Source organism: Taeniopygia guttata, chromosome 12 (assembly GCF_048771995.1).
Source record: "Taeniopygia guttata chromosome 12, bTaeGut7.mat, whole genome shotgun sequence".
NCBI lineage: Eukaryota > Metazoa > Chordata > Aves > Passeriformes > Estrildidae > Taeniopygia > Taeniopygia guttata.
In genome coordinates this window covers 7,054,412-7,073,241 of record NC_133037.1, presented here as the reverse complement: position 1 = coordinate 7,073,241, position 18,830 = coordinate 7,054,412, and the positions used below count along the sequence as shown (strand labels likewise).

Here is an 18,830-nt window from a genome sequence, read left to right as displayed (position 1 = left end):
CAAAATGATCAATGAGAGCTGCAGACAATGAGAAGCAGTAATAAATATGAAGGCAAGACATATATCAAGAATGATTTGATGCTGACATAGCCAGTGACAAAACTATAGATTCAAATGGCCTCCGAATTTAACCTGGAGGTTCAAAAGAGAGCCCAAGAACCTCCAACCAAGACAGACTGTGCTTCTTCCTCGCCTCATTAATTCCTCATTAAAATTGATTCTCCATTTTATCAAGCATTCAAGTGCATCTGGAAACTCAAGGCTAGAAGTCTGTAACTGGGCTATCCTTGAGAACACCCATACATTTAGAAAAGAATCCATGATTAACAGACCCCCTGCACAGAGCCACAGCTCAGCATCAATCACACGGCACTGAAAATGGCCAGAGGACAGACTCCAGTATTTCATGTAGTGATTTAAGAGCACTTCTAGTTACATCTGTTACCTGGACCAGGACAAAGAATCGTTTCTTCCATCTCTTCCAAACATTTTTACCAATGGCCCATAAATACCTAGGAGAAAAGAACAGGTGAATTCAGTACACAGGTGTTAATCTGGTTTTCTCTTGCTTTTCAGTATATTTTGTTTTACACTTAGAAACTGAAGTTAATGCACAAGGAGGAGCAATTACAAAACTCTCAAGCTCAGCAGCATTCATGAATGGGTTTAGTTTTAGCCTGAACAGATTACCTGCAAAGAAGGAGACATAAAAACCTTACAGAGCCTTAACACAGCATTAATTCTCTCTTTCCCTTTGTCTTTCACAACTAACTCAGAATATGAAGCTCTTTAGTGCCAGTGAATAGCTACAACATGGTTGGATGGGTGAAGAATGCATTTGCAATGGAAGAATTAAGGGAGAGAAACCTCAAATCTGCTTTATCTTCATAAAACCATTTTGCTGAGGGGAGCTGTCAAACAGAGACACTTTCTACATTAAACCCAGCACACAGGATCTCAATATCCACTGGACTGACTAAACCAGGACACTCCACTGAGCAGCTCTAAGATGAAATCTGAGAAATTGCTTGGCTACAGATAATTCAAGCAAACGGAATAATTTCTGAGGAGAAGTGAATTTACTGTTTTCTACAAAAGAAGAATTAACTTTTAAAATTAATGTCAAAATAAGCATTTAATCTCTGTGATGAATTGGCTACTGTGACACTATATCACAAACACTGGCAAAACTCATGGTAGAACCAGGCTATAATAAACATAAGGATATTATTCAGCATTAATATGTTTTATGTATCATTATAATTACTTTAGTTCTGGCTCAATAAATAGAAAAAAAGACTTCATTTTTGGTTATGCAAGGGGTTCCCTATGCCAGAAGAGATCTAGCATACTCTTGGTGAATGTTTAAATCAAAAAACTCCAAGTCATGCTGATGTGGGCTTTGAGTCCTTGGCTAGTTCAAGAAGAAGGTAGTAAATGTCCTTTTGGCTATTGCTGCTAACATCAACAGAAAGATAATCTCAGTTCTCATAGCAAGAAGTATAAACCTCAGAGTTTTAAGCAGTATAATGTAAATCAAATGTTAGTTGAAGAAAGCTAGAGAACAGCCCTACTATCAGCTGAGATCAGGGAAATAAACATGACAGTGGATCTGTCCTCTCTGGCTTTGGTGCCTGTGATCTTGGTAAAAAAATTAAACTTCACACAAGACTACTGGCTCTGATCTCACCAGCAGAGAAGACAGGTGGAGGAGGAATTAGAAAAGATGAGTGATCTAAATCACCTAATAACGGATGGAATTTAACAAAATGCTATGAAAATAAAAGCGAAACAAAGTCACTTTTATAGCACCAAAACCAGACTGGGGAGTTATTTCCAACATTGAGCTTCCTGGACAGTTTCAACTTTTTGTCACATCCTCAGCTCTGAAGAACAATCAGAGCCTTGCCAGTGGCCTTAGCTAGACCTTCCCAAGGATGATCTAGTTTGTAACTATGTGAAGGTAGAAGTGGTCAGGGATCCCTCTGGCCTCACATCTTCTGACACTGCCTCCTGGAGGGGAAAGATGTCCCTTTTAACCTTCCCAATTATTAGTTTTACTCCAGGCAATTGTGAAATTTATTTAATTGTGGTGTTTATCTCAGTATAAATAATACCAGTCACACTGGGGTTTATTTCAAGTGGAAAGTGCACTGTCATTTTGGTTTTGAGAAATCAATACAGGGAGCGCAGAATAACTTAAAAAATTATATTATTCTTAGTAAGAGAGTTGGGCAGTTCATCTATCATTTCTCACAGGAAAAAAACATAATTTCCTGTGAGGAAAACTGTTTAAAATTTAAACTGTTTGGCTCATATGCATTAAAAAGGACTATGCTAAGAATATGGAAAGTGCACTATAAGTGACTGAACTAATGCCATTTTTTATATGTATCTTTCTGCTTCACCTCCTGTGAACTTGAGAAAAACAGATTCTCTTTGAGAATCTTAAAAAGCAAAATTTCCTAATGCACATTCAAAACAGAATTACTTTAGATTGAGACAAATGTTTACCCAGAGTGTTTCATGTTTTGAGGCTTATCCATTCGCACAGCAAGCTTGATCTTCAGATCTTGATCAGGGCAGTTTTTGGAAACAGTCATTTTGTGCCACTCTGACTGCTTTGGGCTATTAGGAGTAGGGTGGAGAACAACCTATAAGAATTAAAACAATGTTAAAAGGAAAAATTATTCATAAAATGGGGTTTAATGTGAAACAGAAATACATCAGAACAACAGAAATACATCATGACCTACTTTTGCCCTAGAAGTCAGTCCAGATATGTCTATCCCCATCAGTGAGGATGGCTTTTTATTGCTTTTTTAAAGTACAGCTTATTATTTTGAGATTAGGTCATATATTGTTTGGCTCCTCAATCAGCTCACAGGGCTGTGCAGACAGAACTGCATGATCAGTTCCTATAATTTCAGGATGGAACATCTGACTGAGCTATGACAGCAGATAAAATCTGCATCCCATGTCACGACATGAGCGGCTGCAGGACTCTGCTTCCATTTCATACAGCAGGAAATGCTGGGAGGGGCTCCAGCTGGAGTACATCCACACCACCCCAGTGACTGCAGGTGAACACAAATGTGAAACTGAAAGCTCCAAGAGGTGAATAGTCTTTCCTGATCATGGCTGTGCTTTTCCCACTCATTCATTAAAAACTACAGAGCAGAGCAGCTCCCTGGAGAATAAGATACAGAGTATTCCCCTAGGACAACACCACATCCACCATCTTCTCCTGGTATTTCCATATGTTTCCTCTGAGGTGGCCAAATCCTCTTCCTCCAACACTCTGATGCTTTCACTCTCGGAGGTGACTTTGCCTCGTACAAATTCATTCAAGTTTCCACTGTGCTATAGTGAGACGAATCTTCTTTAAATTCATTAATCTTTATGCCAGCAAATTGTTTCACAGTTCTTACAAATGGCAGCATTCACCCCCATTAACTGGTGTGCTGCCATCACTCATTTCTTGCTCATGCTTAGTCTATGCTCCTGCCAAACTCCAGCCCAGACTATAATCTTGTATTCATCTGCCCTTCAACTTTGCTGCTGACTCAAAAATCTTGGGGCTGTTTTCCACCAAAATATCATTGATGCTATTACCCTCTGATGAATTACACTAAAACTTATTTTATTGCCTCCTCTGAAGCCTGAGGTAAACATCAGTAGATTCTCAACTTTACCCTTATCCATTAATGTTATTTATCACTTCCTTTATTGAATTGCTTCCTCTATCAGGAATATGAAGCTGTTATTAGTCACACAGATAACTGTGCAACACCAGTCTGTACTGCATCACTCTTGGAAGAAAACACATTTAAGCAAATACTAAAGATGAGAAATGAGTTCTCCACATGAGGCAGGGGGTGTTAGAAGCATGACAGACCCAAGCTCTGAGCAGCATCCAAGGAACCCCAGGGCCAGGCAGGTCATACAAGAATATCCACCTGTGCTAAGCTGCATCTCTTAGTGAGGCAGCAGCCATTCTGTGTGTTTGGGATGCTCTCTGCTTTGATTTCTAGCTCTTTTTTCAACAAAAGACACACATTTTTCTCAGTGGTGTTGCAATTCACAGCTCTTCCCCTCTTTGCCCTCAGTAGATGAAGTATTGGCATGGCTGAAATCCATGGGAGCCCTGCCACTGGCTTCAATAGGGTCAGGATGTATTCCCATGCCTTCAGCTGCCCATTCAGCAGTGTAGGGCTTGGGAGCATTTTCCAGTTCTCCCTTGGATGAAAGCTGAGGAGTGGCGGCCGGCTGCCAACTTAACACTCGCAATAGAAAGTGGGCTTTGTACCCGCCTGGCAGAGCACAAAGCCACTGCTCAAAGGGCGGCTGAGCAGGGGTGTTTTGTGTATAAAACCTGCTTTCCTCCTCTCTCCATGCAGGCAGGTTCCTGCCCACTCCAACAGCTAAACCAGGGGCTTAACACGCTCCCGGTTTCATTATTATTTAAAGAAGAAATCTTGATGCAGCCTGAGCAGACACGCGTCATCTTTCGGCCGCTCCGGGTACACTGAGCATCCCTTTGAAGTTTGGCTGACTGAAAGCACTGGTGGCCACGGGCCAGGGGGAATCATTGCCAGCTCCCCACACTTGCCACTGCTGGCCTATGTCCTTCAGGCTGCAGAAACTCAGGGCTGAGGGATGGTTTCCCGCTGGACTGGGAATTAAAGCACATTGGTAGGGCTGGCTCATCAGCTTTTCAGGGCAAGAGGGGTTGCTTTGGGTGCTGACATCTTTCTCAGAACAACATGCACAGCTAATTGCTTCCCAAGACCAGCAAAGTCAGCACTGCTCATGGCTGCCGGTGGAAACAAGACTTACAAAGCAAGAGGGGCTGCCCTGAGTGTAACCACTCAGGGGAAAATCCCTGAATGGCAGCGTGGCTGGCTGGGTGAAAAGCTCTGCTCAGCATGCCACAGGGGATAAAGGCAGGGTGCCAGGCTGTTTGAAGTAGGAGGTTTTGAAAATAATCCTGAAAATATTATGATGTTGTGCAGCAAAACAATTGTAGGTCTTCAGCTGTAGTACTGCAGCCTAGAGGGGTCATCCTCTTTGTCAAAAAAAGGAGGACAGGGAGAAAGGAAGGATCAAGGTGTGGATGAGAAAGTCTGAAGGGGCTGTGACTCCCTTTGAAGAGAAGATTGAGAGGAGAAAAGAAGGGGTAGCTTTGCTTTTCTCTCTCTCAAGTGAAAGAACAAAGGATACTTCATGAACATGAAAACACAATTAAAATGAACATGAATTACATGAGACAAAATTGCACACAGCATTCTCCACAATAAAGCTATAAATTTAAATCAACAGCTCACTAGGACTTGGGAGAATGTTTTGCACTTTTATGAACAGGATTAACAAAACCATGTTAATTAGGAAAAATGTTGAATGGACAGAGACTCTTCCTTGTCAAGGCACAAACAGCCATAGAGTAAGAAAGAAAGTACCCCAACAGATTTGTCCATAACTGGAAATACTGTTTTTAGGCTTGCAACAGGATCAGTGGCTTTCCTGATGATGGATTTCTTAGCCATAGCCATACAGGCAGGATAGAGAGCAAGGAGTGCTGCAGGGCTGGGCAGACAGAGCCCAGGCTGCCCCTGGAGATCACCTGGGTCATGCTGAGCCATGACAGAACGTGCCAAGTTCTCTTACCCTGAACTGATTTTCATGGAATCATCACCATACTGATCTCTGCCTGAGAAGCTGAGGAAGGCATGGCAAGGAGTTTGCTGCCACTTCTGCCTGGGGCCAACACAAATTAAACAGCTGCACAAGATCCATGGAGACAAGTGCAGTGTCCCAGAGCCATAGGAAAGTGCCATCCACAGATGTTCTGGAGCTGTGCCAGGGCACTGGTTTAGTGACCACAGGCGAGGGGCAGAGATGGGAAGATTTGCTCTGCGGCCAGTACCCTGGGAATCTGAGATTTTTGCTACTAACACCATTGATGGGAGCAATGAACCCTCATCTTTCACTCCCCAGTCCAGCCCCACTGAAGCCTCCAGCTCAGCCACCATCCATCCCCAGGGAAGCCAGGGCTCCAAGCCTCTTGCAGGGAGTACTGCAGCCAGTGCTTTCAAAAGCTCAAACCGTGCACCGGCTGCTCAGCAGATATGAGAGAAACTTAGCAGTCCCTTGCCAAACTTAAATCCCCTCTCTTTTCTTCAGCATAATCCCCTTTTCTGCCTCAGGAATGTCCATTTCCGCAAGCAACTTTTAAGGCTTTCCGGACTGCCAATATTGCACACAAGATCCTCTGCTTTGCTCAGAGCAGGCACAGCCAGCTGAAATGCTGCCATTAAAAACTCACAACAAAGACAGCATGCGAGATGCAGTCCTTTCCAGCAGTGCAGAGCTTGCTTTCTTTCCCCCTCCTGAAGCTTGGCAAAAAAACAGAGCATGTTGTGCTCCAAAGATATTTCTGTACAGGAGAGATTTCTCTAGAAAAGCAGGGCCAGAAGGAAACATTATTAAACTCAAAATTTCCTTACCCTCCCAAGCTCTTTGTCCTCCAGAGCCAGCACTCCTGTGCTCTCTGTGAACAGCTTCACCTTCACTGCAGGAAGTGCATGGGTTGTCGTGAAGTCTCCTTGGGTGCCCCAGCTGTGAAAAGAAGGACAGAGAGGTGTTCAGCTCAGCTGGCAGGTCAGCAGCAACACTGCTCAGGAATGAAACAGTTAACCTAAAATGTGTCTGACACCAGCCAAAGTGGTTGGGTTGTGTGAGTGACAAGGGTATTAATTATCTTCTTTGGGAAATGTGGGACAGATATTTGGAAAATCCATGATGATCCTTTGGGGAAATAAAGAGAGCATCTGGGTGCAGCACGAAACCAAGTTCAAGAGAACTTTCTTAGGTAGAAATAACAATGTCTTCTGCAATGCCAGACTGTGTAGTCACAAGAGAATAGAGGATTGAAGACATCTGCACCCAGGATGTCTGTAATCACTCATGCCTGTGCGCCTCTCTTGGCTAATTAACCTCTCCATTCCAGGCTGAGAGTGAAGTTTGCTTTTTCTGAAGAAACTGCAACTTAACCTGGGTCGCTTTCCAAGTCTCAGCCCAAGCCAAGTTTAAATTCAAGCCATTATGTCTGGAGCAATCCTAGTTTGCTAAGACTACAGAGCAGGACACCAGCTCCTTGAGGGTGGGACTGCAGTGGCCAGGAAGACACCACCTCTGCAATTACACCATGAGCCACTGTCTACTATTTGTACACTGTGAATCATTCCCTGGCTTGGAAAGGAGTGCTATGGAAGCTGAATTATCCACAGCCTCTAGACACACATGTCTCTAGAGGACATCTGCAAGTCTCTGCAATCTCAAGTTGCCCAAATGCAGGGAAAATACAAACTCATTCCATATGGGACTCTGCCAAGAGCATGCCATGAGCAGCACCTCTGAGATGTGGTGGAACACACACTGCTGTAAATTAGATGAGAGATTACACCATAACTCACCAACTACTTCTATTCCCCCTCACTGTTAATGACACTTTCTCACTTTAGGCTGTCCTCAAACTAGATCCTCTGCTGAAGAAAGGCAGTTCCCTTCAAAAGGCTCAGAAGACATGGTCCAGTGACTGGATGTTCCTCAAACATAAACACCAAGCTGCAGGTTTAGCATTTGGAAAATAATCAGTAAAAATAATTCACTTCTCCTTGTGCTCTAGGGGTATGAGTTTATGTTTTGCTCCCCACTGAGCAAATCTTGTCCAATTGAGCTCAGCAGATGAGCGTGTTCAGCACAGAGCTGAAAACAAACGTGGATTCTTCGTCATCTTTGCTCTGAAGCTTCCTCTCCTGGTGTCACTGCTTCACATGTTTTGTTTTTTATTATGATTTATCAAACCGCCACCAGTGCCAGACAGCAGAGGTTTGGCTTAAATTATCTACAGCACTATAGGCCTAGTCAGGTCCTTTGTATCATATCTTTTTCATGTGTGAGCCATCAGCTACCTAAAAATATTTCAAGGGTAAGAAGCAAGAAACATCTTAATTTTCTAATCACAGATTCAGGTCATAGGTTATGTTTTCTCTAAAAAACTGCGTTGTCACCAGGAGAGAAAGAAGGAAGATTATCTTGCTTTGGGTAAGAGGCAAAAGTAAGAAAATATCCAACCTTACACTGTGTATTTTGACAGCATCTGCTTTATAGAACTCGTATCTCTGTTTACTATTAAAAAGCTCTTATTTGCTGAAGCATTCCCAGACCATATGTCATCAACAAATGTTACTAACCAAATACAAACAGTAATTTTCATTAGGTTTCCTTCATGGGAACAACATTAACCACAAAGAGAATAAATGTTTCAAATGACAGCAAGCATACATAGCAAACCCTTGACAACACTGGTGCTTACATATTCATACCCCCAAAAGCCCTGAAAAGATCTGCGCCAACAAATGGAGACCATCAAAAGTTGAGTTTTGTGCTGGTTGGAGCCTGTGGTGATGTCATTAGTTGCCATAGTGATGCTCAGCATAAGGCCATAATTCATGCCACTGAAACATCATTTGTATTCAATCTGAGTACCCAGTTTATCTGGGCTGTGTATTAAATTATTGTTCAGAAAATAATCTCTGGACAGTAGCTAGGTATTAGGATCTTCTGAGGGACTAAAAGTGTAATGGTTAAATTTCCATATTTAATCGTTATCACTGCAGGAGTTAATTTGTTGGGAAAGTGCACTGGGACCCATGGTGGACAAATGCCATGAAGTAGCCATGCTATTTTGTCCCCTATCACAGAACCCATGCTGACACCTCAAACCAATAAAACATCTGCAAATGCAGACAAACAAATATTATTCTGGGCAAAAGGATACACACATACAGATGGATACATATGGATGTACAAACACCACAAAAAAGGTACACAAGCAGAACAATCCTGACAGTACTTCCTCAGTCAGGACAGTATCAACTATCTGAATCCTGCCTGAACCCCTCAGCTCAGCATTTCTTACTGGACAGTGCATCCCAAAGTCTGGAACTGATAAAGAAATGCTGCTGTGCACAGAGAATTTACTAGAATCATCGCCCTATTTATGGCATCTGTGCTGTTCCGGTGCTATCACCCCGATCTACTTTTGTCTCCAGGATTTCTATTTAGGCATCAAACTTCGGATAAGCAGCTAAACTCTTCTGGCTGCAAAGTGCCAGAGGTTGAAATATACCTCAGGTGCAAACTTGACAGATGCTGGCCCTTGTTTTACCTTCTACAAGTATAATAAGGAGATCATCACTGTAGACTTTGTGTCTACAGATTCACCTAGAGGTGCCATCACAGTTACTGACCAAACAGCCTGAAGTGCTAGCATTTTATCCTGAATGGAACAAAAAATAACACATATCCAGAGGGTGTGAGTGGCCAATAAGTAACAAAGGTCAGCTCTCGTCTCCCATCACTTCCACAGCCTCATGGAGCATTTGAAGGATGGGCTCCCCTGGATTTCAGGAGCATTTGGGAGCTGTCACAGACACTGTCCTCACTCACACCTGAGGGACAGTGATGCCATTGACAATGCAGGTGCCAGGTTGCTCAGACCTAGCTGCTCTCAGCTGTCTTGGACTGATGATCTTAAAAACCTTCAGGCTGATGCTACTCAGTCCTTCCCAATTTATGGCCAAAATCTGTAAGACCACTCTCCTCCCATTGATGCTGTACCAAGTTCTAACCCTTTCCTGCCATAAGATCACTGCAGAAACAACTGCCATCACTCCATGGAAGTGCAGAGCTTTACTGATCTTTGGCTGTAGGGCTGAAGGCTTCTAAAATGCAGATATAGTAATTATAAAGTTAATCGCCACATAGCTAAAAAGACAACATTAAAACACTATGGCACTGCTGAGTTAAAATTAATGGTTGAAATACTATTTCAGATATGGATAAGGCTTGAGCAAAATCCTGTAAAGAACCCTATCTTGACTGCATGTAACACATGAAACCGGGCAGGAGGGTCTCTGAATTCATCTGACTTCAGCTGCTTTTCTTCACAATATCCCACTTATATGATCTACAATTTTCTCAGCTGTCCTTGAGAGACACTGATTTAGTAATTTCTGTCCAACTCAAGTATGTAAGTTCCTCTAAAGGAAATTTTAGCACCTCTGACCTTCCTAAAAGCTAATGTACACATTCAATACGCAGGAAAATTAATTAAATTTGTTCAGTCATATACTGTGCCCTCCAGCAAGTCTGCTCAACCCCTGCCTAATTTAAAATAGTCACCCTTCTTCTGTCAATGCTCTTCTAACTTGATGTAGCCAGAACATTGATGCCTGTGATTTATATAAATAATGAACAAGTGCAATACTGGGTTGTATTGCTGGGCCATGAATCAGCGCTGCTAACCAGGCTAACAGGGGAGCAGCTGCAGAGCCATGTGCTTTCCACAGGGGGGACATTTAAACATCATCTACGACCACTTCTCATGGGCTTTAAAATTACCAGAGGATATCTTTTATCTCTCTTAAGCTTGCACAGAATAAACATAAAAAAATCAGAAAAGAAAAGGAAAAATGTGTACTGAAGGAGAGTTATGCTGTCCCCTCAGTGGGCTCACTCCAGGTGTGCATGACACTGGCCACAGCAGTTTCCTTTCATGCTTCCCTTCTGCCTTGTTCCCACAAATCCACCACTTCAGTAAAAAAATCTTGCAGAATAATATTCCTACATGTTGGCCACGTTTGCAGGAGTGTACTGAGCCACCTGCTCAATAGAGTTTTCCCAAATTAACCAACTCAGCAGCAGTGCCTGTTCCCTCCCAAGACAGGAACACATCCTTGGGGAGGCAGGACATGGCAGGCAGCTGCTCCCATCCCTGCAGGGTCACCAAAGCCAGCAGCAGCATCACCTACCCTCCTGCACAGCCAGCTGGCTCTGTACAAGGGCACAGAGGTCCAGCTGAAAGGTGTTTAATATATGTGACCATGTTTGGGACAGCAGTTGTAAGGGCAGCTGTCCTTCCCTTGCTGTCCTCTACTGTCAGAATGGAATCTGGTGAGGATGCAATGACTGGCCAGTCTGTCTGCCCCCCTCCCCTGTGCAGTGCTGGCAGAGAGGGCTGTGCTTTATGCACTTCTCTTCATTTACAACCCTCATCTCTTCTCTTCTGACATGTCTGTGTCCCTCCTGGTGTCCTTGTAGCTAGGTCTGCAAGGTGAGCTGGCTGGTGAAGGGAAGTTCATCAAGAGGGCAGCACAGAGAGTAGTCTGACAGACACTGCCAGGGCTTGGTGACTGCTTCACCTTGTGTGGTGTGATGCTTTTAACCCAGTCTTAGTTTCTCAGCTTACTGTGGTGCCCAGTCATGGTCCCTGCCAGATCTGGATCCTGCTCTGAGGATGGAGAGCTCAGATCCCATGTCATCACTGGAGACTGAAATGCTACATACAGTTCTCAATTTATTTCTCCCAGAAATCCTGTCTAACAAATGATGGTTTTATTACTTTAGCACACCCCTCCCCTCCCAGAAGAGACCTTTAAATCTTGGGCCATAAATCATGTATGCCCATGCTTGAGCACTGGGAAAAACAGAGCAGAAGCACACCAGACACTGAGCTAACCTACCTTCACACAGCTGATAGACTACTGCACCTTTTCCTCTAATGCAATGCTAAGCTGTGTTTCTTTTCTACATATTCCTAGAGACACAAGTGAGGAGGAAAATAAACAGGTTTGAAGTGTCTTTCACAGTTAACTATTTATGAAGAAGCACACAGGATAGATTTGTACTTTATTCTCTAATGCTTTATCTATACCAGCTATTCAGAAACATGAACTAGAGGCTGATGACCACAATTATCAGTGATCTATCTGAACTCCTCTTGCTCATACACGGAGGCAATAGTTCATTATAATTGAGCACACCCAGACTTACTCAGGTCAACAGCAAACTCTCATGCAGGGATGGCATTAATCCCACTGGGATGAAAATACCTGGATTTTTTTTTTTTTTTTTTTTAATGAAAAGAGTGCTTGGGAACTTCTAGGAACACCATAAACTAGACAATGGCTGGAAGAGGCTGGAACAGCTGACAGCTCCTTGTAGGGAGCAGTGCAGGTGAGGCACTGAACTGGCAGGGATGTGGCAGAACAGATGTGCCTGTCACACACGGCACAATGCTCACACCTGCATTGGCTGGGTCACAAAGCCATAATAAATAGAAGCAGGGCGTCCCAAAGCCTGTGGGAAAATACATATTCTTTGCAGCTCTTGTGGGTAATGGCAACGGATAATAGGTTTTTCATTTGTGTCCCTGGGTTTTGAAAAAGCCCAAAGGCACAGAAGAATTCTGGCTTTTTTAGGCACTCCAAGAAAGCTCACAGGCTGGGTCTCACACCTGGAGAGCTGTGGGATGCACACACACAACACACAGAGCTCTGTTACAGCAGGAGAAAGTCATAAACACTGCCAGCCTGGGGATGCTGTGCTGGGGACAGCTACAAAGCATTTTGTGATTTCCTACAGTAGGACTACAAACCTCAGTTGAAAACCCACAAATGTAGGGGACTGTACTATGTGTAAATGTGCCTCAGTCACCTGCTTTGGGCTCCTGCTACTGCAATAGGGAGAGATCTAATTAAATCAGTAGAGTTAGGCCTTAATTTGCCTCATCCCAATTTAGAGGCAGCAAGCAGATGAAGTGATGCCTGACAGAGAGCCCCTGTATTTCCACTGCTATAAGAGTGTGCTGAGGGTGACTGCTGCATATTCACAAAAAAGATTTAAAATTAACATCTCAAAGAACACATATGGATGCATATACATTGCTCATGCAGGAACATCCTGGGCTAGGAAACACCACTCAGGTGCTAAGAAAGGCACCTTTCCATTCTGCCTGTAGAAATGCATGGAGAATGGTTTGCATCCATAATACATCTGATACTCAGGGGCTGCTGAGCCTCCTCTGGGATTCCTCCCACAGTAAAACTTTGATGTGTTTACTCACCTTCAAAACTGAATAACCAAAGACATCAGACACAGATTGACAACACAGCCTATTTTTGTTTACATTTGTTTCCTCCCCTTCCTTTCAGCTGCCAGAACAGCCTTTCAGTCCCATCCCCTCGGAACAAGCTGAGCTGAAGTGGGAGTGACAGCACAAACAGATTTGATTCCTCCCAGACTTTCCTGCACAGACTTTGCAGTGATTTAAAATGCGCTTTCACTGATGCAGCTCCCGTGCAGGTGCTGACAAATCAGCATTCTTGCAGGCACTGACTGGCAGAGGAGGCTGTACCTGCCTTCCCTGCAGCCAGGGAACACTGAGTGAGGCCATATCTCTGCATGGAGCACTGATGTCTGCTCTGATGGGATGACCTAAGGATGCTCTGTGTGAATCCATTGTTTCTCATGGTATCTTAATTCCTGCCGAGCATGGAATACTCCATCTGCTAAAACAGAACATCACTGGTAAACATTTTGCTTACAAAAAGGGCACTTCTTTTCCCAAAGACACCACTGCAGAAAGCACTATGGTCTTATTCAAAAGGTGAGCAGAGACAGTGCGTTGCTAAGACTGGGCTCCTTCTACAGCAGCTAAGGAGGTGTTCCAACCTCCAGCACCTCATGGTCTGTCCTTCTCTGTTTCCACAGCTCTGAGACACAATGTATGTGTCACACACACACAGGCACCATCTTGCTTAACATCATGCAGACAGCAGTACCAGACCATCTCTCCCTCCAGGAGCTGCAACTCCCACATCCTCAAACTGGCTACGGCAGCACTACACCGCCGGCTGAGAGAGAAATATGTCTGAGAGAGCATCACATCTGTGCCCGAGTGTGCAAGGCACAGAAGGATGAGGGTAAAGCTGACAGAGACTGCAGCAAAGCAAAGCCTGCAAAGGTCTGTTCTTGATCTGCTTGTGGCTCACACACAATCCCCATGGATCCCGTTCCAGTGCCAGCACGGGGCACTGCAGCCAAGAGGAGCTGCTGAGGCCGACAGCACAGCTTTAGGAACCCAAAAAGGGATCATCTTTGCTATGCAGAAAACACAGCTTCATTTGTGTTTCCTGAGAACGACTGATACACTGGGGAAGTGTCATGAGGAAGGAAGAAGCGATGGGAGGTGGATTTAAAATCACATAATAGCTATTTATGGCCACGAGATGGCATTCCTGCCCCAGAGATATCCCTCCACCCTGCCTGCACCCAGCCCAGCATCACACACCCCTCCCAGACCACTGCACCCCAGGCTGGACTCTGATGCAGAAATCCTTCAGCTGGTTTGGATGTGCAATTGTGGCAGTGCTATTCACCACAATCTTTTGGGTATTAACAGGGAAAATTAAAAAAAAAAGGAAAAAAGTTGCATGATTACTTTCCATGATTTAAAAGATGACTGCTTTTCAAATGCTCTGTGCTCTCACTCAATATTAATTAGAAGAGAAAAAGTCAGCAGGGGGAAATGGAAGTCAAAGCCCATCACTGTTTTACTGTGAGGTTTGAACTGAAAGAAAAATTGCTTTTACAAGGGCTGCCTACTGTCTGTACTCCATCACTGTATCTGCTTTGGATACAGCATGAGTTTACAGCTTCATTCATTAAATGACTGTGTGCATTTACTGTCTGTGGCTGTGACCACTTCTTGAATAGGGTGACTTGAATGCCACACACATGCTAATCAAAGTTTCCTTTGGCCAAAGATGCTCCACTGACTCAGCTACAGAGCTGCTCACTTCACAGAATGACCAAGTATGATTAATCACTTCTATCAGATCTTGTCATCCTGGAAGAAAACACAACTGCAGAGGATTACCATTGGTTAAGGCCTGGTCATGATTTTGGACTTAGTAAGGCCATACCCTGCCAGATTTACAGAAACTTAGTATCTCACAAACACAGACCGTGGAGAAGGAGACAGAAATCCTCTCCTGAAAAGACAGGTTACTGGTTTGTTCCAACATAGTCTAGACTCTGCTTTATAAAACTTAGTAGACAGCAGTGAAATATTTTCTAAATTACAACAGCAGCCAACAATACAAGGTACTAAAAGAGACCAATCTGATGTTTATTTATGCCTCAATATATGTTATATTCTTATAGGGGCTTCCTGATTCCCCCTTTTATAGTGGAATGGGACAGGCACCCTTCCAAAATCAGCTAAAAGGAGGAACAAGAAGTGTGAGACCATCTTTTGTTGTGCCACCACTCCCATTTCTGCTGTCTTATATCTTCTAAGCCAGGATCCAGGTCAGGAAGCTCAAATCCAGCCAGACACCTGGGTTTGCCTTGCCCAACTTCTGACCACAAGAAGTAAAGTTCACACTAGCATCTCCTGGGTCAGGGGGGATGAGTGGACAATTCCAGCAGGTGATGCTCACCAGCCACCTGCAAGCTCCTTTCTCCATGAGCATGCCTTCTCCACGTAGTGACAACAGTACCTTGCTCCCTTTAAGTGCTTTTACACTTAGTTCTGTGGTTTGTTGGGAGATGCAGCACATTTACAAAGCCAGTACACTCTACCTTCATTTCACAGAAAGGACACCTAAAATGTTGAAAAATCACTATCAAGGCTGGTCTTCTCATTTCACCATTCCAGAGCTTTGTCCAGAGAGGAGCAGGCACAGTACCAATTCTTTAAAATGTGTCCTCTATCACCCTACTCTGCTTTGCAGCAATAGCAGTACCCCTCATTAAATAATAACATGCACTACTTGTACACAGCACTTCATAAATAAACCAACAACTGGGCCCTTTCACATGCCTCATCCCCTGCCTTTCCCTTGGCAAATGATGTGCTGGACTTAGTGTAAGGTATGGCTTATTTTTTTTTTTTAGAACGCCAACTATGAGCAATAAACACCACAACTGAATGTATCCCAGACATTGCATTCTGCAGACCTCCTCTTAATTAAGCACTATTTCAGATCACGGAGTCTCAGTCTCATTTCAATGTCCTTTTGGTTTTTCCTATCCCCATCTTAAGGCTGCAAGCATAGGAGTGATGAAGCAGACGGGTGTCGATGAAAATCGCCTTGGGCATCATCACACCTTCTGGAATACTTAAATTTGAATGTATGTGCTATCACAGGAATACATAATTCCCAAGTGCATAGGAACACTCAAGAAATTAGACAGCTGGCGAGAAAAGCAAGACATTCATCTGTGAAAGAGAAGGTGCATGAGCTCAACCCTTACTAGACACCAGAGAATCCATGTGGAAGCAATGCTATGTGTGCTCTAGAAGTCAAGGAAAGCACCGTCAGAGCTTGCACTTACTTGATACTGGAAGAAATCGAGTACAAGGGGTAAGTGTAAAGAAACAAGCCTTCATTATTCTTCAACACAGCTTCTAGTGTGGTACAGGAGAGCGGGGACTGAACATCATACCTTTGGGAACAGGGCCCCACCTGGGATCACCATCCACAGCCCCAGCAGAGTATTTATTCCATGGCTGTCCAGAAGGTTCCTCCACAGCATTGTGGCTGTCTGGGTGACACTCAGGGTAAGGGAATCCCTACAGGATCTTGCCTTTATTCTGGAGAGAAACTCAACTGCTTAATCTAAAGCAGAATTTTTGTCCCACAGTAGCTGAGCTGGGTAAGAACCAATCTTGGAGAACAGCTATGACAGAGCATCAGAAGAGGTTCTGAATTCCTAATTAAAAAGGGCAGTAAATCACTTGCACAAAGACCTCCCATAATAGATCACATACTTGCACTTGGGTAATAACTTTTTATTGCAGTTTTTGCTGTGCTTAATGACTTGTCCACAGACTCCACTTTCAGAAATGGGAACATCACAGCATAAATCTCAGGAGCATTACGGAAATACTGTCACACAAAAGGGGACTTGAAGAGCAGGTGAAACCAAGCTAACAGCAGAACCCTTCAGGTGCAAAGTCATGCACAGTCTCATCAGAAAACTGTCTCCTAGGCATGCTAAATAGGTGTAAGTGAAGAAAACTTGTGTCAGGGATTTGGACCCCACTTTGTACCCTCCAGCCATAGTCACAGGGGCAAAAAGCAACTGTCCTGAAGTTCCTGTCCCTGTTATTTTCACCTCTTAGCCTACCAGCACTGGGGTCTCAGGGCATCTGTGCCACGCTGACAGAGACCAAAGCTGAAGACCTCTCCTGGAAAACATTTCCCCAACAGCTGCCTTGGGGCAGACTGACCCTCTGCTCAGAGCCTCACCTCAGGAACGAGGACTGTACCTCACAAACAGTGGTGTCTGATGTTTGCTGTACCCAGTCACCTGCTTCAAAACATTCCTAAGACTCCCAGAGATTTCCTAAGGAGAAAGAGCTGCAAACATCTGCACAGCTGTGAAATGAAGTAATGTGACTGAAAAAGCAATCCAATCAGTGTGGGTAATTAAGACAGCTTATATTTAATGCTGAAGTCAATTAAAAGAGTGAGGAGGAAGGCGGGGGAAAAAGCAAGAAAAAACAGCTATTTCCTAAAATTTCCTTTTGCTTTGTTTTTTTACCCAGAATCATGAATTTTGCTTACACAGGGCTTAGCTAAGCACGCAAACCTAAGTATGAATGTTTACTTAAAACTGTGTAGCCACACAGGACCTGAGCCTGAGCTTTCCTATGTCTGGAAGAGACCTACCAGGCCTGGCAACAACAGCTGTACTGAGGGATGCACTCCAAGAATTAAACTCTACTGTCACTCACATCAGCATAAACCCCTTTAGTTTAGCAGAGTCAAATTAGTTATATGAATGTGGAATATTTGAAATTTATGTGTTTCAGAAGGACTTTTCTCATTTTACCACAGGGGAGTGTTCACAGCATCTCTCAACAAACCTTGGCAGCAAAGCACTGACTGCAACAGAGCACTCCTATCACAGCCCTCTCTGTGCAAAGCCACTGGGCATCACTTCAAACTCCATGGCCTGAGGCAGGGCATTCCTGAAAGAAAAGACCAGATTTTCCTCTCCTGCAGACAAAGAAAGCATCCCTGCTTGCCAGCCTCTTTTCCCAGAGGGCTTCTCCCTTTGCTGCTCAGTGCCCATCTCCCAGAAGGAGAAGGTGACTGAACAGCACTGAAGAAGGATGCTGTGCAGGTCCTGTCCCTCTGCATGGTCAGGCACACTAATTTGAAAGAAAAACTCTAGCTGAGTGATAAGCTTGGAGGTTTGGTGCAGGGATCTGAACAAGGGCAGCCTGTCCCAGCAGAGCTGTCAGAGCACCTTGAAACAAATCAGGGAGCAGCATCAGAGCCAGCACAAAGATAAAATCAGACACCCCTGTCTCCTAGGGAGGTGGCTAAGGGAAAGGAGATGGGAGAGGTTTAGAAGTTTACCAAAGACATTATGAAGAGTGAATTTCAGGAAAGGGCACAAGGCTCAAGCCCTTGGTCATGACAAATGTAAGATGTGGCATGGAGTCAGATGAGAGCCACTGAGTGTCCTTTCTCCAGCACTGCCCTACAGAACATGCTGAAGAAAACTACATGGAAAAAAATACCAAGCAATGAAAAGTGGTCTTTCCTCCCTCAGAAAACAACAAGCTCCATCCTCACCTCTCATTCTCTGAGCTACTGCACAACCCTTGTACTAGGACTGAATGGGCATAGACAACCTCAAAATGAAAACACTTCCAGGGGAGCAGCCCACACTCTTGCCCCTTCCTGGCATGCCAAATGCACAGAGAGGTTGGCCAGATTCTTCCCCCACCAGTATTTGCTGCTTTTACCCCAAATGGTTCAGCTTAGTTCAATGCAGGGAGACCCAATTTTCACTACTGTGATAGAGAAGAGAATGAGACTTTTCTGGGTGCCAAAATAACTCCAGAATCTACAGCATTTATTCAGAAGCACATAGATCCTTGCTGTTGATTGGGCCTCTTT

At 44.0% G+C, this 18,830-nt stretch overlaps 1 protein-coding gene across 13 annotated transcripts in view; it reads right to left on the bottom strand.

The window, feature by feature from the left end:
• Window positions 1–18,830, bottom strand: part of CADPS (calcium dependent secretion activator) — a 206,109-nt gene that overhangs the window by 105,256 nt on the left and 82,023 nt on the right. For all 13 annotated transcript variants that reach the window (XM_072934705.1, XM_072934712.1, XM_072934707.1 and 10 more), the window contains exons 7-9: window positions 6,507–6,618; window positions 2,515–2,654; window positions 446–512 (exon numbers count right to left, since the gene is read on the bottom strand). In XM_072934705.1, coding sequence (XP_072790806.1) covers window positions 446–512; window positions 2,515–2,654; window positions 6,507–6,618 — 319 coding nt within the window. The remainder of the gene's footprint in view (window positions 1–445; window positions 513–2,514; window positions 2,655–6,506; window positions 6,619–18,830) is intronic.